The 27044-nt window shown below is 54.8% G+C and overlaps 7 protein-coding genes across 7 annotated transcripts; 3 read left to right on the plus strand and 4 right to left on the minus strand.

Annotated features, from left to right (window-relative positions):
* Positions 1–1266: 1266 nt before the first annotated feature.
* Positions 1267–3204, plus strand: J7T54_006551 (Ribosome biogenesis protein-like protein; the record flags this gene model as incomplete). The annotated part of the gene is made up of 1 exon (XM_051502995.1): positions 1267–3204. One exon carries the CDS (start codon positions 1267–1269, stop codon positions 3202–3204), a length of 1938 nt encoding a protein of 645 aa, XP_051365362.1.
* A 168-nt stretch (positions 3205–3372) lies between these two features.
* On the minus strand, positions 3373–3855 carry J7T54_006552 (uncharacterized protein; the record flags this gene model as incomplete). Its single annotated transcript, XM_051502996.1, has 2 exons — positions 3373–3638; positions 3690–3855. 2 exons carry the CDS (start codon positions 3853–3855, stop codon positions 3373–3375), a joined length of 432 nt encoding a protein of 143 aa, XP_051365363.1.
* A 2289-nt stretch (positions 3856–6144) lies between these two features.
* Positions 6145–8507, plus strand: J7T54_006553 (uncharacterized protein; the record flags this gene model as incomplete). The annotated part of the gene is made up of 4 exons (XM_051502997.1): positions 6145–6688; positions 6746–6971; positions 7020–7124; positions 7178–8507. The coding sequence occupies 4 exons, from the start codon at positions 6145–6147 to the stop codon at positions 8505–8507; spliced, it is 2205 nt and encodes a 734-aa protein (XP_051365364.1).
* A 2375-nt stretch (positions 8508–10882) lies between these two features.
* J7T54_006554 (alanine aminotransferase-like protein) lies at positions 10883–12381 on the plus strand (the record flags this gene model as incomplete). Its single annotated transcript, XM_051502998.1, has 2 exons — positions 10883–11276; positions 11330–12381. 2 exons carry the CDS (start codon positions 10883–10885, stop codon positions 12379–12381), a joined length of 1446 nt encoding a protein of 481 aa, XP_051365365.1.
* Positions 12382–12563: 182 nt separating this feature from the next.
* Positions 12564–14145, minus strand: J7T54_006555 (uncharacterized protein; the record flags this gene model as incomplete). Its single annotated transcript, XM_051502999.1, has 3 exons — positions 12564–12762; positions 12817–13625; positions 13687–14145. 3 exons carry the CDS (start codon positions 14143–14145, stop codon positions 12564–12566), a joined length of 1467 nt encoding a protein of 488 aa, XP_051365366.1.
* Positions 14146–17366: 3221 nt separating this feature from the next.
* On the minus strand, positions 17367–18839 carry J7T54_006556 (L-pipecolate oxidase-like protein; the record flags this gene model as incomplete). Its single annotated transcript, XM_051503000.1, has 3 exons — positions 17367–17637; positions 17700–17943; positions 18011–18839. The coding sequence occupies 3 exons, from the start codon at positions 18837–18839 to the stop codon at positions 17367–17369; spliced, it is 1344 nt and encodes a 447-aa protein (XP_051365367.1).
* Positions 18840–23396: 4557 nt separating this feature from the next.
* J7T54_006557 (uncharacterized protein) lies at positions 23397–24290 on the minus strand (the record flags this gene model as incomplete). Its single annotated transcript, XM_051503001.1, has 3 exons — positions 23397–23550; positions 23609–23662; positions 23857–24290. 3 exons carry the CDS (start codon positions 24288–24290, stop codon positions 23397–23399), a joined length of 642 nt encoding a protein of 213 aa, XP_051365368.1.
* Between the last annotated feature and the right edge of the window lie 2754 nt (positions 24291–27044).

A 27044-nucleotide genomic window follows, 5' to 3' on the forward strand; every position in this document is an offset into this window, starting at 1 on the left:
TGACGGGAGTGTTGATGCTTGAAGGTGCATGGGACCTGGTTCTCTGCAGCTTTGATGGCTCGAAAATTGCCTCTTCGGTCAAGATCAGCGTGAATCCCGCTGTTTTGAGCGTGCGAGGTGGCTCAGCAGCCGCGCTGCTTGTGCCATCCTTTTGCTCAATCCCAAATTGCCATATTGCTCGCCGAGTGGCATCGTAGAAGACAAGATATCCATCGTCTCGGAGTATACATTCGACATCAATGGCCGCTGAAGGAAACGTTTGGTGATGTTCGGGCAAGGGTTCGTAGATTTGGTATGCGACAGACGAAATGTTGCTCTGTCCACAGACGTTAGCTCGAGGTGATCAATTTGGCAATTGCGCTACTTACAACCAACAGGGTATTGGTCCCAAATTCGCCAGTCTCCATGTCGAAGTCCCTTCATCGACGCCACTGCGCGAGCAGCTGTTGTCGTGGATTTCCGAATTTGGGACGCTTTCTTCTGCCGGCCACTGAAGCAGCTGAGCACGACACCTTTCCTCTCACAGATATGACCGGACAGCCCTCAGGACCTTAGCGCCTTTTTCTTTTGATATAGCCCACTGCGTCTCACTGGTCTCCATCTCCACGAGTCGACCGCACGTCCGATTAGCAATAGGACGGGCCAGGACAATGCTAGAGCCCGCTCCAAAGCTGTGAATGAAAACGCCGGAGCCACAGGCAGCAGGGGTCGACGTATACGCTGGTTCGTGGATGAGGCTAAGAAACAAGGCCCGTATCGTGATATATAATAGCTTCGGGGTTCCCGTGTGTCCTAGGGGGCCGGGACTATGTGCGAGGACGGAGGTAATGCTGGGATGAGAAAGCCACCGAACAAAAGTATGGGTGATGGCTATTAGAGCTGGGCTGACTTAAGAGCAGGTCGCGCTCGTCTGTCAGGACACGGCAACCATTTCCGAAGCAGGGAGAACGTCGTCACGGCGCAGCTGTGACTGGAGGAGGTTCGGCTCGGGCTGGACGTGGAGCAGGCGCGCTGACGCTGCCAGTGGCCGAGGGAGTTGAGTCTGTGGACGAACAGTGGAGTTCATCCAGTGGCGCTACTCTAGCTAATATAAGTTAGTCGCGCGCAGGCCTCTTGTCGCATTACCTATCGATAAGCTGGTGGGGGTCCTCTTTTTCCTTCACCTGGACTTTTTTTCTGCCTCCTACCTGCCTACCTGCCTGAATTCCAGCTTTCTCTCGCGTCATTGTCCCGAATCTCCTCACATCTGGGCAGACTGCACAGACGATGAAGCTCGCCAATCCGGGGCAAGTCCCCGTATACACCGTATCCGGTGCCTCCACCGCGCGGCCACTCCCAGACTGGCTCGCCAGACGAAGAAAGCGCAGCTTGAAGAATGATCCCGAATACCAGAATCGCGTCGAGTTACTGCAGGACTTTGAGTTCGAGGAGGCCAGTAGCTGCGTTCGCGTCAGCGCAGATGGCGAATGGATCATGAGCACTGGCACATACAAGCCGCAGATCCATGTTCACAACCTCGATCAACTGTCCCTGTCCTTCGCTCGCCATACCAACTCACTCAACCACTCCTTCGAGCTGCTGTCCAACGACTATTCCAAGTCGATTCATCTCCAGATTGACCGTCGTCTCGAATTCCATACACCCATGGGCTGTCACTACGAAGTCCGACTTCCTCGCTATGGACGTGGCATTGTCTACGATCGTCTCTCAACCGAAGCTCTTGTTCCGTCTGTGGGCCTCGACACCGACGGCAAGGGCGAGGTCTTCCGCCTGAATCTGGAAATGGGAAGGTTCATGCGATCGTACCAAGTCGATGTTGGCGGCGACGATGAACTGACTGGCGGTGGTTTACAAGGTGGCATCGGAGTAGGCAGCGTGAACACGGCAGCTATCGCGGAGGAATCTCATAACCTACTGGCATTTGGCACATCGCTGGGTTCCGTCGAATTCTGGGATCCTCGGTCTAAATCCCGGGTGGCCGTCCTGGCTGGACAAGAGGGTGAGATCACTGCGTTGGACTTCAGCTCGAGCGGCCTTTCCCTAGCGACCGGATCATCTACCGGCATGATGCAGATCTTTGATATGCGACGCCCGACTCCGCTGCTCAGAAAGGATCATGGATACGGCTTCCCCGTCAAGAAGCTGATCCACATGACCACATCCTCCCAGGAAAAGAAGGTACTGTCATCAGATAAGCGCATCATCAAGATCTGGGACGAGGCAGATGGCGAGCCTTGGACTTCGGTTGAACCAGTGGTCGATATCAACGATGTTGCCTGGTGCCGGGATAGCGGCATGATCCTCACAGCCAACGAAGGCAAGCAACAGCACGCCTTCTTCGTGCCTCAGCTGGGCGCTGCCCCCGAGTGGTGCACATTCCTGGACAACTTGGTCGAGGAGATGGCCGAGGAGACACGCACAGAGACATATGACAACTTCAAGTTCCTCACTGTGCCCGAGCTGAAGCAGCTCAGCTTGAGTCATCTCGTCGGCAAGTCCAACCTCCTGCGCCCTTATATGCACGGTTACTTTGTGGATACAAAGCTCTACGACCAAGCCAAGCTCATCGCGAACCCATACATGTTCGAGGAGGACAGGGCGAAGCGTGCCAAGGAGAAGATCGAAAAGGAACGCGCCAGCCGCATCCGTGGCAACAAAAAGGTCAAGGTCAATCAGAAGGTTGTCGACAAGATCCTCAAGAAGCAGGAGAACAGAGACAAGGTCGACACCAATGCTGGTATTCTTGGCGACGATCGTTTCAACAAGATGTTCGAGGACGAGGAGTTCCAGGTCGACGAGAAGAGCCGCGAGTTCCAGGTCCTCAACCCAAGCACCGTGGTGGACAGGTCAGCTGCCGATTCCGGCGCGCCCTCACGCTATCAGGCTCAGTCCTCAGATGATGACGCCTCTTCCGAGAGCGAGGATGAAATCACAGGCCAGCCGAAACGTCGCGACGACGACGTGGTCATGCACGTGTCTTCCACCCAGAACCGGGGAGGACGAACGAGAGACACGGCGCTGGGTTCGCGGGAGCACAAGGCTGCGAAAGAAAAGATCAGGAGGGGCGAGGTGGTTGGCGACAAGCAGGTCACTTTTACGCCGCACACCAAGAGGAATGGCGCTCAGCCAGAAGAAGCGCCACGCTCTCACAAGCCCAAGGGTCAGAGGCGAAGCGCAAGCTCCAACACATTCAGAAAGATGTAAATACTTTGCATTTCCATGGCGTTTGAACTTTGCACTATCCCGGAGCCGCAAGCGCCGAGTCAGGACGAGAATTATCAAGGAGATGTACCGGATGGATCAACCACCCCCAAGGGCACATAGGCACAGCCTACGGCCCGTCCGCCATGCTGTCGAGCCAAGCAAAAAATCTCACTTGCGCCCTCTGCTTTCGATGATAGTCTTGGTCCTGCCTTTCTCCAAATCTTCGGGTCGCAGCCTAGGTGTTGGTGGGACATCGTCGAGCCTCGTGTGCTGTCGTCGACGTGATGATGAGGCATTGCCGTCCTTGAGGTGTGATGGGAACTCGGCACGCCGAGGTGTGAGAGCAGTCTTGACTTTACGGGCCGATCGTCGCAAGGTTTCTCTCATGGTCCACTCACGCTTCTTCGCGATGAAGAACAGGGCGCCCATGGTGGCTGTGCGAATCAGTCATGTCGTACGGCCACGCATTTCCCGATGACACTCACCTCCAACGATAGCCACAACGACGACCACGACCACAATAGCGATTAATCCGCCTGTCGAGATGCCATAGCTTTCAGAGCTTCCCGAGGCGCCAGCCTCCGTGCCTGAGCCAACACCGGGAGCCAGCTGACCTCCATTATTCTCATCGATCTCTCTGGGAATGAACATTTCCGTCTGGTATGTAGCAAATGTTCGGAATTTATGCAGCGAGGAGTTCGGGAAGACCTAAAAGGAAAAAAGTGCGTCTGTATCGATACCAGCGATGTTGTAGAGTACTCGAAAGACACGAACTGGTGTCGTTCTGCACTTCTGGTATATACCAAATCTGAAGCCACAAGTCCCCTATGTGCCCCGCAAACTCTGAAGGCCAATTCAATCGTCTTTACCGCCCATCATACCCAGTCCTGGCGCAAAGATAAGTCATGTCACGAAGCGAGACGTCGGTCACGGCGGGATGATTGGCTTCTGGCCATCTGGAAGCGCCGAGGGCGTCAGGCACGCAGCCAATCAGATGTAAGCGCTCAGATGCTGCACGACTTGACGCCGTGCAGTGTGACGGGGTCATCCACAGTGTTGGGTCCCTCTGCCTCTGCCGGCTGGAGGGCTGGCACTTGAGAGTCGAGACTTTCTGGTCTTGTAAACTAGCCAAGGGTCCATTGCCAGGGGCTGCTGCGTGTGTCATGAGATGTGCCAAGACCAGGCGTAGGTTGGGGGCGGCAAGCACTTAATTAGCAGATGGTCAACATTCACTTACACCAGGTACTCAATTCTGAAGCCTAAATTGACGCCCAAACACACGGATAGAGGCTTTCTTCGCATTGGCGCTTAGGAACCGACTATTTGCGGTTTGAGCCTCGAACAGCGATGTGCGCTCGAGATGACGGAAGTGCAAGCGACACCAGGCTCCAGCAGGGGAACAACACAAGTCAGAAAGTCAAAATAGCATCCCCAGGGTAAACCGGGAAATCTCCATGAGCTCCAGTCGTACGCGAATCCACTCTCCAATTACTCGAATGTTCACTCTCCGAATGCCTACTAGTGCTCATATGCCTGATTAACATATGGGACTCGAACCGTCGCTCCTGCCTTCTGCCTCGCTGGAGGGAAGGAATGCGATGACGGCCATGGTTCCTGCCTGGTACGGCTAGGAAGAAGAATCTGGCAGTCTGCACTTCCCTAAAATGAGCAGCATCTCTTTTTAATCATCATCTGCTCTGCGTCATTCTAAGCCCAACACTTTTGCTGCTTTCCCATAAAGTAGCCCGAGCGCACAGCGTCAGGTTGAGGAATCCTGAGCAACAGGCCTCGTCCGGCATGCCTCCTCAATCACCAGCCGGATACCGGCATGGACCGCCCTTCGACTTTGCCTCCTTCGGCGACGTTGCTCACGGAGAGGTGGGTGGCTTGCCGGGCCATGCTGTAGCCAGAGCAGCACCCAACGACACCAAGAGAACACCCTTCATTAAGAGAGCTCTCCTTTCTCATGAAGACCTCATGCCCGAGGTCGACGCAGCAGACAGCTTCATGTTTGCAAGGAAAGCGCCTCCAAAAGAAGGCCAATACCACGGCACTGCCCCGAAACTTTGCATTGATATGACTCACCAAAATCAAGGACAACAGGAGCCAGACTACTCCCCCCATCAGAATGATGAGCAGAAGAGAACAGTGTCTCCTGAGAGCAATAACCCACAGCATTCTTGGGAACAGGATGGCACACTCGATCTGCCAGAGATGCATTTTGACTTGTTGACAAGCCCCCCTCGTGCATCAGTCAGAAGCCAGCACTGCAACACCGCAGCGCAGTCGCCCAAGGAAGTGGTCGACGTTGGGAAAACAACGCCTCTCTTGACAACTTTCAGCTCCCCACATTTCACCAAACGGGCGGACGATATCATGGAAGGAGTACGCTCATCCATTCGCCACTTCACCGTCACACCTGTAGCCAATGTCAGCAGCCTCCAGAGTAGCATGTTGGACTTGAGCCCAAAAGTAGCGGTGTTGCCAGAGAGTCACGTCTCTAGCAAATCACGCGGATATCGTTGCAAGGAGGAGGTGGTTTACTCACCCAGACACCATCGAGAGCCAAGTGTAAAAATGCACAAAGTATACCGCCCTTCGCAGGAAGCTAGACACGATGGGATGAGGGAGAACACTCAGCCATCCGGCCTACTACGCCACATGCGTTCTGCGAGCAGCAGTCGTTGTCAAATTTCACCCCCAAGCGTCTGTGGAGACCTTGAAGTACCAGTTCACCAAACTCCCGCTCAAACGCGTCCACGCTCATCTATTGAACGCAAAGGCCATCCTGCAACTCGTCACATCCATCATGCACCTCGGAATGCCCGATCAGGACGTGAAGTCGAGACCCGCACGGGTTCTCGGAACAGCAACGTCTCGCGAAAGCGATCTGCGGTCTCCAAGCCATATCTGATGAGACAATCCCGTCCCAAAGAAGACATGATGAGAAAGATGGCTGAGTATTGGAACATCTGTATGCAGATCTGCGAAGACGAGAAGAACCAAGCGGTAGAGCACATCGGGAAGCTTGAGGAAATCCTGATGGAAAGAGAGGTATCTCTACTGGAAGCGCAGGCCGCACTTGTCGACCAGGAGTCTCTTTCACGAGGCCTCAAAGATCAGCTTGAGGAGCTCCAAGTCAAGCGCAACGAGCCATCCGAGCAGGAACAGGCAATGTCTGCTGAAATCAGGAAGCTTCGCGAACAGCTGTCTTTTTCCCAAGTCCGCACTGCCGAAATGTGCGAAAAGTACAAGGGTTGCAAGACCAAGATTAATGAAGCAATCAAGGAACAGCAAGACCTTTATACACGCTCGAATGAACACTGCAAACGCCTGAAAAACGAGCTAGAGAAGGCAGAGTTGGAGCGCAATGAGAAGACCGCTGCTGTAGACAAGGCAGTGCAGTTGAGCCAGCAGAAGCGTGAGGAGATGCGAATTCTTGTCCAGCAGCGATTGGCGGAACTTGAGAAAGAAGCAGACCTCAGTAAGCATGACAGATCCATATCCTGATTGTGGCTTCAGACTGCTGACGACAATTAAGAGGGATGCCAGGTCGCCCGTCTCAGAGAAGAGCTGGATGAACAACGCTGGCTCCTCCAACAGGAGAAGCAAAACGCTGCCCATTTGCAGAATCAGTTCGATGCTGCAGAGCATAGAGAAAAGGACGCGCGCCAGACAATGGCGACACAGCTGGCGCGTCTGACTGACGCTTTTTGCAATGCTGATCTTGACAAGGTCTCAAAGGGTTGGGATAAGATCATTGACCGGTAAAGATTCTCGCCTGTCGAGACGTGCGATGCTGACCTTGATTGTAGTATCAACAACACTACTGGTGCATTGATTACTGCCGTAAAGGACATTCCAACTCAGGAAGCCCTCGAAGTGTTGTTCAGCGGCACAGAGGACAAAATGACATATCGGTGCGCGCACATCCACGCCAATAGCCATGCATGGATAGAGCTAACGTGAGCAGTTTTGAGTCCGCACTGAAGAGGAATATCACGGACCGAGGCCTTCCAGAGAAATGGGGCCAGCAAATTGCCGAGGTCCTCGATGCTTGTCTGCACGAGCAGCTCAGCGCTTCCGGTCAGGTTGACGCCATAGAACGAATGGAAGAGTCTTTGAACCGGATCGAAACAGCCACAGCCGGGGGCGAGCAAGGGTTTAAAGACATCATCAACAAGCTCGATCAGAACAAGTGTGACGAGCTAGAGACCTTTAAGCGCGAGTACTTATCCCGCGAGTGCGAGCAGCATGAAGCATTCGTCGCGCGTTACGAGAAGCTCAACAGCCGCGAGCGCGAGCTCCAACTCCTCATCGAAGACTACTCAGCCAAGATTGCACGCGCGGCTGCAGCGGACGCAAGTGGCACAACTGCCGAGGCAGTAGCCCTTGAGTTCGGTAAGGCCATGGACGTGGCCTTGGAGAAAGAGAGACACTGGACCACGGAAATGTACAACAAGGGCACATGGGCAATCGAAACCATGAGAGCTCGCATCGATGGATTGGCTGAAAATGCGCAACAATCTTGGGACAAAGCGGGGGTCCTGGAGCAGCTGGGTGAGGAGAGGGGTCGTGTCATGCGCCTGACCACGGATATCGCCAGGCTCGAGAAAGAAGCTTCCGAGGCCGGACAGTTGAAGGACAAGTGGGCGAAGGACATCCATCACATTGATGCTTTGCGAGCCCATCTGCGATCGCTGGCCAATACGCGCGTTCCAAGAGTCGAAGAAGCCGCAGCTAAGCTCGGGGCCGTTGCGCGTATGAACCAGATCATCGCTTCCACATCCAGTTACTTGTCCACGGAAAAGACCTGGATAGTATCTCAGCTGGCTGCTTTGAAAGGCAACGCATCTCAAGCAGCACCATCTCTAGTTGAAGGCCATGACCATCCCAAGGGAAATGATGCTGAGCCCCAGGAGATATGCAGCGTGAAAGCAGACCAAACGCTTCTGGTCCCTGGTCCAGAAATGCAGTCAACAGATGACTTGGATGTCGAGAAGTTTGCAAAGCAAGTCAGGGTAAACACCCCTGTCCTTCTCACGCAGCCGTCGTGCGCTCCCGCTGTAGAGCAGGAGCAGCGGCAAAGGCGACAACCCGTCAAGCCCCGATCCATCCTCCGCCGGACGCGGAGCGTGCAGTCAAGCGAGAACGATAAACGTCCAGACAGTAACAGCGTCCGAGCCATTCTCAACCAAACCCAGTACAACCGACTGGTAGTCGCAGAGAACCCTGCCATTGTTTCGAAGGCGCAGATCGCCTTGATTCGTGATGGCTTTCTGTCAACTGAGCAGACCGGATAGGGCCGAGACTTACCAGTTTTGCAAGACTTTGCGCAGGAGCAAACGTCCAAGCATTTTGGGTTGCCAAGCAAACGAAGTCTCTCGATTGAAGACGGCCACAACATCCACGACATCGGCAAGCGATTCAGGAAGGATTCGCAATGGGTGTCGTCTGGGGACCTGACTTCCTTTCCCGTCCATCAGCAACCATCATTCGCAAAGGATCCAAAGAGCCGGCGTCTCAATGTCCTAGGCCAATGTCTGCAGCGCAGCGTAGCGGAGTAGAGTATCCATACCGACTGTCACATCTCTATCAGACAAGGTGTCCATGATCTCAAGAACATTTGCTGCACTGGGGGCATTCTTTTATCCTTACCGACGACGCGATTCGGCACGTCCCCAAGCTTTTTGCTAACATTTTCGTTGCTGCGGCAGGCTCAGAGTACTGAGGAGGTGAACATGATGAAGTAGAGGGATCGAGGTATGCGATGTTGTTGTATTCGTGGGCGCCAACTGTTGTACAAACACATGTACACGCGCGGTGTGCGCGATGCTATTCCCAAACTCCAAACATTTCAATCATAGTATTACACAAGTTCCTCTTCCCGTTAAGAGCGCTCCGTTCGACGGCGTGAGGGAGCCAGCTCATCGATTGTGCCATTCCGTGCTTCGTGAGACACCTTTTATTTCGATCGGTTCTTCGTTTCCAAGAAGAGGACCTTTTTGCGCACTACCAAGGGTCAGTCGAACACGAATGAGTCGCCGACGGTCTGGGGGGGTGATCATACCGATGGGATCGTACTTCATGAGACCCAAAGGCTTTGCCGCACGCGGGCGCTTAAATGTGTAGAAGTAACCCGTCTGTGCCATAGACACCAGTCGCGCCAAGATGATGCGAGACTTCTTTGCCTTGGCCATGGTGAGCGAAAGGCTGCGGGTTGATCGTGATGGATGCGGCTTGTATCGTCGCGGGTAAATTTCAAGGTGAAGTCGGTTGGTTCTGTCGGGGTTCGGCGAAAGGAAAGTCCGGCTACTGCACCTGAGCGCCTTGGCCCACCTCATGAGCCGAGAGGATGGAGCAACAGCGCCATTGGGTATAGCATGGAAATAAAACTATTATTGTCTTCGTTCCACTGAACTGACGATGAATTTGTAATCATATGTTGCGGAGTGAACATGAGCGGGAGACTCGTTGTTGGTAGCGGCAGGGTACCTGTACTAGGTACCTGGAGTTAATAAGAAGCACCAGGGACTCTCATTCAGCTGTGCAGCGGCGGTCAGCGACTGGAGATAAGACCTACGAGCGCAGCAGGGGCGCGTACGCGAGTGCCCCCAAGGTCTCAATCTATCAACGTCTGCCGGAGAATCTGTGTCGTCTCGTTGAGGTCTATCGGTGGCCGATTCTCATTGCACTCTTCAAAGTTCCTGTAAGCCGCCTGCCGCTGACTTTCGGTGTGGTGAGAAACATCTGGCAGCAAGAACCGCGCGGGCGCGCGTCTGCTTTACAGCTCTCGCGGAAAACGAGGACACGATGACCACGCGCAATCTTCAGACCGTAGCGCGAGGCGCCAGAGGAACCACGAGCCTGAGCTCGAATTGTCTCAGCGATGGCGCCTCGACCTTTGTCGGTAAGTCATCATCATTATCTACTCCTACATACCTACCCACCGTGGGGGCGTGGCCGCGTGGGAGACCGGAGCCTCCAATCTTTGCGTACAGTCACAGAGTCGTGTAACACCAAAGCAGTTGCTTTGCTTCTCTATCGCTCTGTCGAGTAGGCCTTTTCTGTCACGTCTCCTTTCCCCTGGTTGATATCCCGTCTGGCTTCTCCCGCGTGCCTACTACGACTGGTGGCGACCGCCGGACCCAGTCCGATCTCGGATGAAGCCGAAGGTGGGATGTCAATGCCATGACGCCCTCACAAGGCGAGAGTTGGAGAGGGCAAGCTTGAAAGCACGAACCTCTTTCTATGACTCTTAGTGTGCATGATCGCCAATCATACACAGGCCTTGCATTTATATATGCAGGAGAAAGCGGTTTATTATTTATTACGAAGCAAGTGCCTCCTGATCCTCCCGACTCTTCACTCCACGATACTAGTCAGGCGTCTCTCCTCTTGACTTGACCATTGCCACAAAAGCCATCATTTTCCAGGCATCACTCCAAAGCAGCGCTTCTCTCTCACTTCTCGTCCAAATCTCGAGCTTCGAGCTTCTGTTGACTTTGTACACATCACTAAACCTGGACGAGGGCACCATTGAAGTACCTTGAAGTCTTAGCTTACAACAGAAACTGTCCTAGGACGACGACCCCTCGCCGCCCCGCCAAAGCGACATTGTCAACAGCACCAACTCTTCGAACCCCACCATCACCGACAATTCTCAACAACGCCCACCATGACGAGATTGACGGTCGACAACATCAACCCGCACGTGCGCGCGGCCAAGTACGCCGTTCGCGGTGAGCTGGCCGTCAAGTCGGAGGAGTTCAAGGCCCTTGTCGCAAAGGGTGAGGCACAGAGCCTCCCCTTTGACAATGTGATCAACGCCAACATTGGCAACCCCCAGCAGCTGGACCAGAAGCCCATCACCTTCTTCCGCCAGGTGGCCAGCATCCTGGAGAACCCGCAGCTCCTCGAGAAGGAGGAGGTCCTCCTCAACGGGCTGGGCTACAAGTCCGATGTCGTCGACAGGGCCAGGTGGTTGCTGAAGCACGTCGGCTCCGTGGGCGCCTACAGCGCGAGCAATGGTGTCCCCGCGATCAAGGAGAGCATCGCCAAGTTCCTCGAGAGTGAGTAGCGCCACCCCAAGAGTTGGAAATGGTCTGCCTAACTAGCGAACCAGGGCGCGACGGCTTTCCCGCCAACCCAGCCAACATCTACCTGTCAGCCGGTGCTTCGTCTGGTGTCAACACCCTCCTGCACACCATCTGCGCCAACCCCAACACCGGTATTCTAGTCCCCATCCCCCAGTACCCTCTCTACACGGCAACGCTCTCCGTCCTCGACGCCACCTGCGTGCCATACTACCTCGACGAGTCCAAGAACTGGGGCACCGACATCAACACGGTTCGCTCCGCATACGAAAAGGCCAAGGCGGACGGGACCGACGTCCGCGCCATTGTCATCATCAACCCCGGCAACCCCACAGGCGCCTCTCTGCCCGAGGAGGACATTCGCCAGATCCTCGACTTCGCCGCCAAGGAGAACCTGGTCGTGATGGCGGATGAGGTGTACCAGACCAACGTCTTTGTGGGCAAGTTCCACAGCTTCAAGGCCGTGCTGCGTAGGATGCAGCAGGAAACCCCGGGCCAGTACGACGGGGTCGAGCTCGCCTCGCTCCACTCCATCTCCAAGGGCATGGTCGGCGAGTGCGGCCACCGCGGCGGCTACTTTGAGCTCTGCGGTTTCGACCCCGAGGTCGAGGCGAACATTTACAAGTTCGTCTCCATCATGCTCTGCGCCCCCGTCATCGGCCAGTGCTTTGTCGAGATGATGGTCAACCCGCCCCGCCAGGGCGACCCCTCGTTCGAGCTGTACGACAAGGAGCACAGCGGCATCTTTGAGGGGTTGCGCCAACGCGCCAACGCCCTGCACAAGGCCTTCTCCGAGATGGAGGGCGTGCAGTGCGGCGAGCCCCAGGGGTCCATGTACCTCTTCCCCACCATCGACCTCCCGCCCAAAGCTGGTGAGGCCGCCGCGGCCGAGGGTCGATCACCCGATGAGTTCTACTGCATCCGCCTGCTGGAGGCGACGGGTATCTGCGTCGTGCCCGGCTCGGGATTTGGTCAGAAGGATGGGTCGCTGCACTTTAGAACAACTTTCCTCGCACCCGGGACAGAGTGGACCGGCAGGATCGTCAAGTTCCACAAGGAGTTCATGGAGAAGTACCGTTAGACAATGCCCATTCAAGGTGAAATGAAAAATAAAAAGAACATTGCCGTTTTTCTTCTGTATGTGAATGCCATGAATGTGGACCGTGGAATGTACTGCCGAGCTGATGTCGACTCAATTCTATTCATCTCGCGTCAAACGGAGTCAACTGGGTTTCAAGTCTAGCTCAAGTGTAAAGACATCCCCTAAGCCCTCTCGCTGCCCCTCAACCGCACAGCCTGACCGTACTTTTGTAGCTTGGTGATCAGCTGGTCACCCTGGCGGACGACGTCCTGGTACTGCTTGTTCTTGTCGTCAGGTCGGTTGGTCTCAATAACACCCTTGCCCGAGACGCGGTCGATTGTGCATGGAATGCGGCCGCCGGCGATGAACTTGGCTAAATCCCTTTTCATTTGGTCAGCATGGTCGCCATGGGAAGCTTACGTAGGGTACACTTACCGGTCCAAAAAGTCTACGGTCACGCCGAAGTCGACTGCCATGGTGTCCAGGCCGACGACGCGATAGCTCTGCAGGAGTTGCTGATACGCGCGGAGGCGCATCTCGCGCACAAACCAATTCTTGTGTTCCGACAGGTACCGATCCTGCGTCAGGAATTGCTCCTCAACCGATGCGAGTGACTGGAAGAAAGTCTTGTAGTTGCCGGTGTACAGGCTGCTAACAAGGAGCGCAAGAGGGCTGAAGTCAATCGCCATCTCCGCCTCGGGCTGGTCGGTGCTACTGCCAAGGGTAGTCAGGTTCACAACGCCGGCCGTGGCAGTCTTGGGGGCATCATTGCCAGAGGTATCGTCAGCACCCGGCCCTGCGCTAAGGGCGCCGCTGAGTGCGAGCAACCTGTCCTCTCCGTCGCCAAGGATAGCCTTGATTTCGGGGGCATCAACTACCTTAGACTTGAAGTCCACACGCTTGAGAGATACGGAGCCCGCCAGGACGGAGTAGATCACCAGATTCGAGTACGTGCAGAGCTCGTAACTGGTAAATGTAGAGAGCGAGTCGAGGAGCAACGGGGCGGCGAGGTTGTACGAGCGGACAGTGAGAAGGTGAAGGCCCTCGTAAGCCTTGAGGCGGTTTCGACGGTCCCAGTCACCACCACTTTCCACGAGAGTCTTGGCACGCTCGACGTGCCTCTTGACGAGAGGCTTGTCGCCGTAGAAGAGGCCCATCCGTATTATGGCCAGGACGAGATCGATCTTGGCACCGAGGATGCCCGTTCCTTCGAAAACACTCTCATAAGCAGCGATTGCTTTGTCCTGGCTTGGTTTCAGCATTCGTCGCACATGATGAGATGATGAGATCGCTGTGACTCCCTACCTTGTCACCAACTCGGGCCCAGAACTCGGCACGCTTGCCTTTAGCTGCTGTCACTTCTGTGTCTCCGGCCTGCTCCACAGCTTCTTCCTCCTCTTTCTGGATCTCCGCTAGCTCCTTCTCGTTGTCCTGCACCAGCCTGTTGTACAATGCCTCGTCCCACGGAAGGTTGACCGTAGTGGCTGATGGCTTCGAGGCCACCATACCCACCAGGCTGGTCCTCCTGCTCAAGGGACGACCTGGAGCACTGGAACTGCTCTCCCCGACGCTGTTGAAAACACCGGTCGTAGGGTGCGCTAGGTAGCGGTAGAAGGGTGCCATCTTGTCCTCAGTAATGGCATCCTGGAGTGCCTTGGCGGCAGCCTCTTGCGCCTTACTGGTGGCGTAGCCGTTGCTGAGCGTGAATACATGCTGCGACAGCGGCAGCAAGGGCCATTTGGCATATTGAGGGTCGGAGCCCATGGTTGCAGCTGTCGCGTGGTGATCGCTTGATGTTGACGTTGACCTGGATTCGATCGAGGACGTGAAACTTGGGCCTAAAAGCAGTCCGCGGGACGAATGCGCCTTCGAATGGGATCGATTATACCTTCCCTTACTGATGCGCAGTACTCGACGATTCGGAGAGTTCACTTTCGTACGAAAAGTCGAATGGTGATGATGGCATCAGAGTCGATCAGATGCGAAGGCAGTGGAATCAGAGGTGGGAAGTGACGCCTGAGCCACAGCTGGAGCTAGGGCATAGTGAACAGACGATTGGCTGCAATCCCTTGGGTGGAGCCACAAGGCTCCGGTGCTGTGACGCGCCTCTGCTGGCCGCTGGCGTCTAGCTCACCTACGTGTATCTCGGGTTAGTCAGCGACGCTTTCGGAGTTTTGAGCTACGAAGCTTGAGCTTTGCTCTCTCATGTATGCAAGCTCACGATAACTCCATCAATGACCTTCATCGAGCTGTCAGCCAACGTTGCGTTGCGGTGACATCTTTCATTTCTTGCTAAGGATCTCTAGACATTTCGTGCCAACTAACATCGACCGCTAGCATCAAGTCATGGCATGTCTCTCTCAGCTGGCTCTGCGCCTTGGAGAATATGGTGTCTTCGAGGCTCTGGTTCGAAGCTCTCAATGATATTGCCTTGAGATACAATGTGAGCTTGGACCTTCGGACGCCTCTAGTTCAGAACGAACCCCAGGTCCTCCAAAAGGTCGAACTTCCATTACCATCCTCAAGAGCGAATGGGCACAAACACGATGGTTGTGTTTGGATCACTTGTTGGAACGAGTAGTCAGCACGACTTTGGACTCTGTGTGCCGGTACGCGCCGTACGTTCACGCCAGATCCCTTCACATGGAATCATGCCTCATTCTCCGCCCAGATCGGAGCTTGAGATCGGGAGAGTGAGTTGGGCAGCTCGATGCCCAACGCAGCCAGACATCTGGTGCACACTGGAACTGCTATCGTGGCAAGTGGTGGCTCGGTGCGGGATCGACCGACATGCAGCATCAATAGTAGTTGAGCTGTGTGCTGCAAGCCCCCCTCAAGGTTGCCAAGTGCGTAACTGCAGGAGATCTGGGATTGGCCAGGACAGCAGACCCCCGGGGGCGTAAATTTCCGTGCTTCTTTACTTTCCCTGAGAGGGTGAGGCCAGCTGCAATCGTGGACAACGGGGGGTTTCCTCGTCCTGGAGAGGCGGGTGTTCCCAGAAGGCGTACAGATCATTCCCAAACAGGCAGAGCACGGCGGAGATGATTCAAACAAACGCAGGCCATCTGCACGATCATCAGCCATGTGACAGAATCGAGTGAGTGGCATGGCCTAGTCAGACTCTCTTCTCATGGTCTTCAGGGGACTGTCGGAGGCTCCCGATGATCTCGAGGGATGGGTTGGGCGCCCATGTACTGGTCAAGTTTATCAGGTATTGAGTATTTGAAAAGCAACATGGGGTGTGTATCTCAGAGGCGATGCGTGCAATATCTCTCATCGCTATTGGCGGGTTTTCTCCTCCGGTGTCCTCGACTTTGCACTGGAACGGATGTGGTTTCGCAACCTTTATCCTTACTTTGGGCAACTATGTAACTACCACCACACCCAACCACTATAAACGCAGGTGTACAAGTGCCATGTTTATAATGTTGGCACTGCAATCGACACACCGGCAGAAAAACACGAGCCCGGCGAAACCTGCTTCACCCTTGTGCAGGCAATGTGTTGACGTGTTGCATCTGTGTGGGAGGACGTTGACGCGGATAGCACAGGGTAGGTTGCGAGCGTACAAGTCACGGAAATGTTCATCCACGATGTGGTAGGTCTGGAGTCTGGACTCTGGAGTGAGTGCTGGGCACAAGATAATAACGCTTCGATAGACAGCCCTTTCTTTCAACATGCCGTAACCATAGATTTGATACGAGCTAAGATCGACTTCTGGAGAATTGTCGCTCCCATGATAATGGCAAAGGCGTAAGGATAAACTTATTAGCCAGCAACGCGCACTGTGCACCAAACATCGCCCACCCCTATCGTCTTCGCTCGGGGTGAAGCCGTAGTAGATGCGGCTCCCTAGGAGCAGTTTTCCCAATCACAATTCTCGCGTGGCCAGGGCGGCACTGGGAACGTAATTACTTATTAGTTGCTCTTGGCCCTCGTCGGCAACGGGCCAAGGCCACCCCCTCAGGTAGAGGGCATTGCCTGTCTGAAATCCACGTGGCTGGCCTCAAAACTGCAAGCCCAAGCACGCCTGGGCTCGATCATTCTCCCCCACTTTCCCACGTACCATTCACTCATGTGACGAGCGGGGATCCGGATCGGACCCGTCTTACGTATCCCGCTCCGACTCGTCCCAGGCAGTCAGTGACAGTCTTCCTTCACCGCCAGGTCCCCGAGGACCCCAACGCTCAACTTGTTGCTGTCCTCGGGGATAAGCCAACCGGTCCAGGCCTGGGCCAACCTTGCGAGGACACACGCAGGACGCTGAGTCATGGCTCTGCCCAACCCAGCAGCTCTAAAGTCAACCAGGAAACTCAAATTCACGGATTTACGTATATTTAGACCTCGTGCCTTGTTCACTTCATATCGGCCGACCAGCGGGCCCCACGATTCCAAGTCGGGGATCGGCAGCGTGTGCGTGGGTACTGGCACAGATCGATCTCACCGTCGCAAGTCGCGAGTCGCGAGACTGCTGTACAGCAGGGATCAGACGTACACGCACATATTGTTTGTATCCATGGTCTCAAATGTGAGACGTTACTGATTACCATCACCTGCGCGATGCATAGACATGTCGTCGTCATCACATCTCTACAGGCCTAGCCGGATCTTTGATTGTCTACGTACAGCCATTGTTAGCCAAGATGCAGGGGCACCAGAAGCATGGAAAGTGCATAGTGTTGATTTTATAGTCTGTGACCAGGATACGAATAGGGAAAGAGACAGCTAATACCCAGCAGATGATGCTAAAAATGCCTCGAGCGAAGAACGACCAATTGACCAAGGCAACCCGAACTCCTCAATGTGAGTGAATGAGGCAATAAACAATACGCTACCTCCCCTAGTAGACAAAAACTCCCGCGCCGATGCTGTAAATGCTAGATGCCAAGTGCGCACGATGTAGCCAGGCGGTGGCGTCGACGACCTGCATGCTGTTCTGCCTCCGCCTGCCCTCCATCCCATGGTTGGTAATCCGTCACGGCGTCCTACGCGTACTCAATGTCATCAGTCCAATCCTGCAAGTCGCCGACGACCTGGTACGTGGGGTTCGCAGAGTGGCCATCACCGCCCTTCTTGTCCCAGGCCCAGCGGTCGGTGAGCTCAGCGCCCAAGGTACCCTCCATTAGCTGGACGATGTAGTCCCCGATGACGGGCAGGAACTTCCAACCGTGGAAGGAGCCACCGGTGGCAATGTAGAGATTTTGGGAGTGAGGGTGCGCCGTGATGAGGAAATCATGAGTCGGCGTGGAAGCATCCCTGGGAACCGAGTCAGTGTCATGCGTCCCGCGAAAAGCAGTAAGCCAGCGCGGGCAACTCACCAGCACATCCGGTACGCATCAATGGGGACATTCTTGACCTCGTCTCCGTACAGCCCGTTGATGGTCATGCGCGCACGTCTCTCGAAGAAGTCGAGAAACTTCCGGTCAGTCCACGTGTTGAAGAAGTTGCTCTCCGGAACCAGAGACATCTTCTCACCCGTGGCAGGCAATGTTTGATAGTTGGTGAAGCACATGTCGCAGTTGAACTTGATTGTCCCGTCTGGGAGGATAGACATGCCCTCACCTGTACACGGACGGTCAGTATCATGAAGCAAGCGCTCGGTAAGTGCCAGGCACGTTGCGGTACGTACCCTTCACCTGTGGCATGCAGTTCTTCAGCACCGGGACAGCTGCAAACTTGTCCTTCTGCGCGCCGTGAAGTTTGGCGTGGAAGCTGACGGCGCCTGTGGCCACCAAGCGGTCACCAATGTGCAGGTCTTTGTTCCCCGGAGCACTCTGCGCGAGGAGGGCAGGTGTCCTCGCGCCCGTGGCCATGAGAATCTGATTGGCATATAGAGTGCGTCCATCCTTCAGATGGATGCCCCTGCATTCTCCCGTAGGACTCAGTGCCAGGGATGACATTTCGCCAATCTCATAGTGGGTGCCTGCGTCGATGGCCGCCTGCACTACGGCACCGAGTGCCTTGTCAGCCTCGGCAAAGCCAACCGTTGGGTTGTACAAGACTTTGCTCAGGCCGTCAAAGTTGGAGGTCGAGTACGCCTCCCAGCGCTCCCGGACTTCCTCCACAGTCATGTAGCGCGAGTCGTTCGCAATGCCAACCTCCCGGTAGGCCTGCATGCTCTTGTCCCCGAAATTCGATGGGTCTGCCCTCAGCATGCCGACCTCGTGATACCACGGGCTGTAGAGCTTATCCTTCCGCCACAACGGCATGGCCTTGCGGAGCAGCTCCATGTAGAGCGTGTCCGGATAGTCATCGCGGACAATCTTGTTGATGTCATGGGAGGCTGCTCTGGGGTTGGGGTAGTGTGCAGTGTCAACCAAGGTCACCGGTGTGCCCTGCTTAGCAAAGTGCAGAGCAGCGGAAGCACCGAAATTGCCAGCTCCCACGATGAGGACTGAGGAGTGTGCTTGAGTGCCACGGCGTGCATCCGCCTGGCTGGCAGGTTTGTTGACCGTCATAGTAAAGTGTGCAGGATACAGTAGAGGGCTCAGGGCGGTTTGGCTGTCAAAAGTGTCTGAGTCTAGGTACTTGGGGAAGCGGAGTTTGGAACTGTGCCAATTGGGATAGGTGAAGTGGCAGTCGTGTGAGCCAAGCGACGATGCAGACAGTTCCGAAGGCTTGAGTGAAATCCTGTGTCGACCTACTCTAGCTTCGTTGATGGGTGTCACTTGCCTTTATACGTGGACGAGATACTAGTTGGAAAGAAGAGAGCAAGGGGTCCGTCTGCCAGGGGGGTGTATCCAGGAAAATAGAATGCAGAGGTAGCGATGAATGCTCTCCGGCCAGGCACCTGGTTACGAATAATAAGTCTGTACATGTCGGCAGGTAACCACTATACATCCCCAGCTTTAGGCCAGCACAAGCCAATCTGGCCGTGGCTGCGCTGGCAGGACTCAGGAAATTGAGAAGGACAGGACCGCGCCACGACAGCGCAGGCATCGGTCAGCGCCGTCTGCGGTCACCCGACTTTCGGGGATTGGCAGGTCGGGTAACAGCAGGGCGATTGTCATGTCATGTTGTCTCAGCAGCCAAAAACGAGAAGAAACGAAAAGTAAAAATAAAAAAAAGGGGGCCCGCGGAACTTCCAGTAGCCTCACTCTCCACGCCGGGCGCGGCGGTCACACTTTCTGAGGAAAGGGCGGTGACTCGATACGGCCAAGGCCATCCAAGTCGTCATTACACACTAATTAGGCATGGATGGGATTGAACAGGCCCGGACTTGAAGCGACTGGTTGCGTCCGCCGCGCGTGAACGATCTCTACCCTTGGCCCCGAGAACTTGTGAGCGTAATCGATGATTTTAAATGCCTGCGAGGGCGAGGAAGGTGCTAACCTCACCCAGGCGTGATGAGACTCGAGTGTGGAGTAAGAATCGACAGAGGGGTCCAGTCTTGGAGAAGGAACACCTGGACTGGCACAGGGGGGCCCGGGACTCTGGTTTCCAGGGGAGATCAACAAATGTGAGTCTCGGCTGATTGGAGCGCGGATCACTTGGGGCAAACACTGGCAGCCATCTTGTTGGAGCCGACGACAACAATCACGACTGAGAATCTGAGATCATGCGTGGCTGCAGATGCGGAGGAAAGGAGACGTGGGGATAGCAATCACCACGCGAATTTTAAGGTACCCTGTAAAGTAGCGACTACTAATCACTCTGTACGGGTGGTCTGGTCAACATCGACACTACTATACCTACCAAAATCAAAGTCTCATGCCATCGACAGGTCACTTTGCGGCATCGCCAGACCACGATCATGGCCCTTGGGATGTTCGCGCGCCATCGTCCCAAGGCATTCGCCCCACCCAAAAGTGAGCCTTCTTCGTGGAAAAGCAACGAGCGCTAAATTAGGTGTCCATGCATATTAGGTCGCCTAGTTGATACATGTTAATATTTTATGACCTCATCATTTGTTTGATTACCTAGCAAACCTTCTTCCGAAACGGCCAGTGACAAGAGCAACTACACCAGGTCCTTTGCAGGTTAAGACTCAATGCTGGCATCCACAAACCCGCGTGCGGCAAGTTGGCCACTGCGTCAAGAGGCGACGCCCCCGCTTCGACATTCGGTACTTTTTATTGACTTCTAGGGAGCTGGAATGGCGGGAGCTGGGCAAGAGAACCTCCAATGACCGACGGGTGCCCGTGTGTGGAATCTGTGGCTGTTTGCTGATCGTCGACAATGGTGTACTGTGCGCTTTGCTTTCGTTGGTTCATTACATTCCCTCGCTGTCTGGTTCAGTGCCACCTGAAACGCATGGAGAGATTGCGAGTGATCGACTTTGCCTTCTTGCTTCTGACAGCTCGCAGTTGAGCCAAGTCCGGATACAGCATTGGAAAAGGCCACAGTCCCTTTTTCTGCGTTCACCCCCACGAGGCCCCCTCGGAGCCTATCAGCTTCTTGCCAGGGGTCCCGGTGCAAGTCCGTCCCCAAATCTGTGTCGCGCCGCCCCACTACAATGTCGTCTCTTCTCTCTTTTCCTCCATCGTTCCCATTTACGGGTCGCCCGAATGCTCCGACGTGACTTGCTGCGCCCAGAGATAAGATGCCGACGACGGATACAATCTGGACGCTTATTATCCCACCTGGTGGATCTGGTCCTTGAGGGCGCCTTAGCCTCTTATGCCCGCACCTACTTGCGGACACGTGCGTGATGCGTGCAAAGGGCACACACACACTGATCAAGCCCACAACTCGAGCTGGAGAAGGACCCTGAATGTGGCTTGATCAGATGTAACCTCGATGAAGAAGTCTTGTCCAGTTGCTGACGCTTCTTCGCACACCCTCTGTCTGCAAAGCGCGGCAGCCTGACATTGCTATTATTCCCTGCGCCACTGCATATCACCACTGCACGTAGCCGAACCTTTACCCTAAAGCCTGCAGCCGAATACCGACTCCCTCCCACCTGGCGATTTCCCCGGCTTCTTTTCATTGGGCAGGAGGGGACGCGCGACCGGTGAGGCTACGTTGAAGACCCTGGCTGTCCATCCCTACACAATCCCAAGGCTAGAACAATGTAGGCATTCAGGGTGCTCTCAAGCCAGATCTCTGTGAGCATCCGGAGAAACCCAGCTTACAGGAGCCTGTATTCGTCATGTAATCAAGCGGAGAAACTGTCGAGTCGTGACATTGTCTTCCTGCGCCTCGTTCACGAACGACACAAGGCTTAGGAATTCGGATAGTACTGCGGCTGGACTGCCGCGTGTTGAAGGGGGAGGTAGTCGCAAGGCCAACGCGAGACTAATTGGGTCATCTGCATGCTGCCGCAGGCCACTTTGAGCTGTAGCACAACATACGGCGATAGTATAATAAGTGTCGAGTATTTTTGGCCACTCCGAATGCAGCTGAGCTGACGCACAATGACGGATCTTGTGCGACGCACCACGAACTCGCTTCCACGGGAGGAACCGGTCAACGGGAGCCCGTTGGTCTCATACCCGCCATTCCTGCTACGTAGTAGTGTCCTCCTGACCTCGGGAAGGCGTTGTAATCTGCTGTGTCGGAACGGGCCGACACTAGGGCAGATTATGCACTTCCGATTCACTTGCCTCGCCCGTGAAACCAATATCCGTCCAATGAATACTTTACAAACGAAAACCCATATTCTCGAGCTAGAGATCCAATGGCACTCTACTGCGCATGGACATCTTCCCGAACGATTGGCATCGACCAGGGTGTAGGTCCAATGACAAGAGCCACGAACTATTTTGACCGACCTAGATCTCAACAGCACGCAAGGCTCCATTGTCCGGTGATAGAAAGCTGGCAGCAAACATGCACCCAGCCGAATGCATGTGCTTAAGGTAGCGGTGCTGCATATGCTGGCGTTTGAAGCCTTGTCCGCTTGTTGCGAGAGGCGGGGGTCCGCGCTGACCGTGCGGGTCTTCCTCGCAACTAGGATGGGGATCATGGGGTATGAACCGTATGTGTACGATAGGGAGCCAAGGAGACATCCCTTCAAACGATCTGTCCTATCTTATATTGGGCGGTCTGCATGGGCCAGAGCATGGATCCGTTCGCGCGCTCGCCCGGAGATTTTGACCCGAACACGTGCGTCCTGGCGGTGTGCGTGGGGGAAGGGTTTGCTTCTGTGTCCCGCATGCGACTGACGTGATGTGACCCTCGCTCGAGTGCTGAATGGGGCACTTATGAGACAAGCACACTGGGGCCCCTGGCTCCAGTCGTCGTAGAATCTAAGAGTCGGGGAGTATTGGAAGAAACTTTTAGGAGGCGTTTCGCAGATGGCAAGAGAAGAAACATGTTAAGCGTCAGGACGCGCTTGCCTTGCATCTATAGCAACTAAGTCAGATGCCCTAGTCAAGGTAAGTACCACCTAGCTATGAAGAAGCACCTCATTCTTGCTATCTGAGGGTAAAATAATGGAACAATTACCGGTGGTCCCAACCCATGTCTGCCTGAGAAAGTAGTGCTTTTGTGATTATGAGCATCATGCCCGGTTGATCTCCAAGCAAACGCCATGTACAATCAATCAAGTATAGGATCCGCCAACAGAATCCTAGTTGCCGCCAAAACCACCATCAAATCCAAAGGTGGGCGGGCACATGCGAATCCAGTCCGCTTTCAGGCGCCCCGATGCTATCAATAAGGACGGTTCATAAGGCAAGCAAAACACTGTAGTAGTGAGCGCCACTATTCATTTGAGCTGGCGGCACTGGTGACGAATCTGACGACCCTGTGCCGCCAGTCCGTCATCTTTTTATGCCTTCCATTTCCGTTGCGAGGTAGAACGTGCCACCGGGCGGTCCAGGCGCCATTGGCGATGCGACACTCGAGCTGCTCGTTGTGGTTTGGCGACGAGACTGCTTCCCTATGTCATGCCTGTGCAGAGTCTTCTGGTGCCTCTCCAAGCCGTCTTTCCGGCCAAATTTTCGTCCGTTGGGAAACTTGGGACAATTTGGCAGTTCGCATCTGAAGGGCTTGCTGTGTTTCCGACAGTGTGTTCTATTTGCAACGTCAGCTCAGCCGTACCACACTTCGTCCTTATCACTGCTTGGGACTCACTTGAACTCAGAATGACGCTCAAAGACCCTCACGACGCCATCAACAACACCGCCCTGTTTACATTTGAGACCCCTCACGCATCTCCATTCGCCCTTGCCGCGCTTGTTGAGTTGCGTCTCGATGGTCTTGTTGAACCAATCTTCAGTCTCACTGTCTGTTTCGCTGGTTCCATCCGAGTCCCCCAGATCAGCGAGTGACTCGTGCGTACCCGGTCCAGCAGTTGATGTTCCACTCATCATTGAGTCTCTGTATGAGCGAGGGTCTTTATTAGGATAAGAGTATGCACTCTGACGGAATTTCAGTTGTGTGCGTTCCGTCTCAATCGGAGGCCCGTAATTCGATGGCAGCCATATTCGTTTCATCTCCTCTGCGTGACGCTGTGTCTCTTCTTTCATTTTCCTAGTTCCTGGGTCAGGTTCAATTCCATAGTTTGGCTTTGAATGGGACGCGGCTCACCTCAACTTGCTTACGCTCGCATTGACTGTCATTGCCGATAAGTCATCCTCCCATAAGCGTTTACGGAGCTCATTAATGGTGTCCGAGAGATATCGTCCTTCGACAAACTCGGCTGTAAGCCTCTCCAGCACCAGAGATGTCCACAATATGTATTCGCCCACCTCTTCCATCTTGTTAAGCTGCTCGTCGTGATAGGATCTTGATCGGCCAGGCAGATTGACTTTGGTCTTCTCCTCCGCCTTGTCGATGGCTGCGCGAAGCTCATCGCTGAAGGGGGACTTACTCGACGTGGTAGCTGTGGTGTCCCACGCCTGGTGAAGGGCCGAGTAAAAGGGACCTTCGACATAGTGGATACTCGGGAGAGAGGTTGATGCTGACGGCAATGGTGGCAGAGGCCCCGCGAAAGGCTTGTGCGGATCAGACATGCTGCTCATACAGCTGATGGGTCCTCAGCGTTCCACTAAGTGACAGCCTGTATCTTGTCAGCGACACGCAGATGGCACCAACATCGCAGTACAACATACTTGCTCAACGGTACTAGAAATTCGGGGTGCTCAGTGTGGGATGGCTTCGGAGCATCAGCCAATGCAGTGAACCAAAAGAAAGCACACCATGAACCGTCCGTCACGCGCCACACACGCGGTCTGACTATCAGTTTTCGACCTTCACAAAGTCGCGATGGCAATTGAAGGTCAGGGTTTGCCGATGCAGCCCCGGATGACTACTATGGTGCGGTTGGCAGCGTCAACGTCCCACGAGACCGTGTCATCGACGTAGCGACAGCCGAATTCAAAGACAGGGCTATAGGCACGAGACAAGAGACGACGATGCCAAATGTCGGTGAGAGAAGAGACGACAACAAGACTGTCCGACCGTGAGCAGAGTCGAGGGACTGGCAAGACAGTGTTACCGCACAGTGCCATATTTTCCCGACACTGTAAGTCATGCTGGAGATCAGATCCAGATCTACGGCTGATCATCGTGGTGGACATGGCCAACAAGCACGTTCCCGTACCTTAGTGTATCCATTCGCTGCCGCAAGGCTCATCCCGCCAGCCATCCCGCGATAAACCGTACCGTGAGGACAACACTGTGCCCCAACAGCTGTTACTATTTGATCATAGGGGCTGTACCCGCGTTTGCAGCGGCATTTTGCGAGAATCTACAATAATCTACAGGACCTCAGTCGTGACCCCGCCATCCACCGTCGTGAAGTACCACATGTGCGGTGAGCAACTGAGGACCGACTCTTCAATTGATGAACGACTGGAGTACATTGAAAGGAAGAAGCAACCACGGCCGCCGGTCGCCCCCCTCTGCTTCACCCAGCGTGTACATTACGTTTCATGGTCCCTTGTCGCCACACCAACCAGTCAAGTAGGTCGCAAGACTTGCGCTTTCAAGGCTTGTAAGCACATTTCTCCCCTCGATCCCCAGCCCCTCCCCGAATCTGCGGCCATCGTGATGCGGCCGATGGATCACGGATGTCCAGACAGGGCTCACTACCCCTGGCACAGGCACCGTGGTCCTGGGGCTTGGGGCTGGCCGGCGAGCGGGACATTCCAGGTCACGGGAATGAAGATCTGGCGCCAACGTGGGGAAGACGTGTCAAGCTGAACCAACCACCTGGGTTTATCTGGCAGAAGAATTTCACTTCGCAGTGGTTGGAAATGAGCTGAAGCCCAGTGCTGTCGGGCGAATGACGAGCGGGTGAGACTAACAAGGGTGAGAGGGTCGACCGCAAAAGCAATGGTAGCCAAGAGCATAGATCTAGAATCCGAAAGTCTGCGCGAAATTTGTCGGGCTTGGGATTCATAGATGGCTTTTTGAACAAGCATATGTTCCTTTGCTCTCGCGTGCGTTCACCGCTGCTCTATCCTACATCCAGTACAATCGACAGACAACATCAGGACTGAAGCGACGAGTACAGCTCCAACAAACAGCGACCAGCCCTCTCACTCATCGCTCAAGAGGACCTCGCTCGGTTTTACATCTGCCGACATTGACAACGAACCGGTGAAGACGCGGCAGCCGCGTGCAGTATCTGGACGCACAGGCAAACAAGCAATCATAGCTGCTGGTAGCCGCAGCGCACGCATTTGTCTTTGCTAGTATCCTCTACTGTATTATGTATGTACTGTCATTCTTCCTTTACTTCCCTATACCCTTATCTCCATGGTCGCATCGCATCTTCCTGCGCGCGTTCATCCCAATTGGATGCTCGCCGTGCAGGCCCTTTCCCTGCCTAAATACGCATATCCACATTTTCGTTTGAGTTGGTAAGCCAGGCACGCAGCACCTCTCTCTCACCGGTCGACTGACTCGACTAGCTGTTGCTCTTCTCAAGTCCTCATTTGCTGTGGCCGGACTGATGGTGCCGTTGCTCTTTCCCGACGACCTTTGCCCTTCCCTGCCCCCCGTGGCACCCTCCCTGGCTCTTGATCATTGGGGTTACTGATCATGCTTCGAGTGACTGGACACGAGGATCGGGCACTTTGTGCTATCCAAAAGAGGCACTGGGTAGTTGCAGGCCGCTTGTTCTAGGGCCGAACTACTATTTGCCGTCCCCGTAGGCTCAGCTCAATGTTACTATCATAAGGGGATCCCCCCTCATTTCACCCCGAAGCACTATCACAATCCCTCATATCACACAACACGGAAGCCATCTCAAAATCCGGTCACAACGTCCCAACTTCCCTCCCACTCTCTTTCGCGGCTCTGGGCCCAGTCGTTTCTGCTGCTATTCTGCAACCCACCTCTGCCAACGACGGCAGCGCGTCATTACCCACGTTCCGACCCAGCAACGCTGCAGGGTGTGCTCGGTTGTCGCTGCCCGCTTGCCAGTCTGTCCACCTGCGTATCACACTGCAGCAGTCCCTTGTCATCTCTCCCCTCGCCTGGCGAGACATCCCCAGATCCAGTCGTCTCTTCACTCATCTCACCCAATCTCGGCCTGACCACGCTCACTTTCCACTGGCTAATCTCTGACTCCAGTCGCTTGGCAGACCAGGACACTGGCGAACCGCCTGACGGCCGGGTTCGACCTACGGCACACCAACGCGCGCTTCGGCTTCAATACGCGTTCGACCGTTCGGGGACTATTATTCAAACGCCCTGGGCTGTTGCCCTGAGCCCTGTATATGTTTAGTACCGGTACGCACCAGCAGTAGCCAACAGCAAGGGGGTAT

Source organism: Emericellopsis cladophorae (genome assembly GCF_022114955.1).
Source record: "Emericellopsis cladophorae strain MUM 19.33 chromosome Unknown NODE_4_length_1054762_cov_117_872525, whole genome shotgun sequence".
Taxonomy (NCBI): domain Eukaryota; kingdom Fungi; phylum Ascomycota; class Sordariomycetes; order Hypocreales; family Bionectriaceae; genus Emericellopsis; species Emericellopsis cladophorae.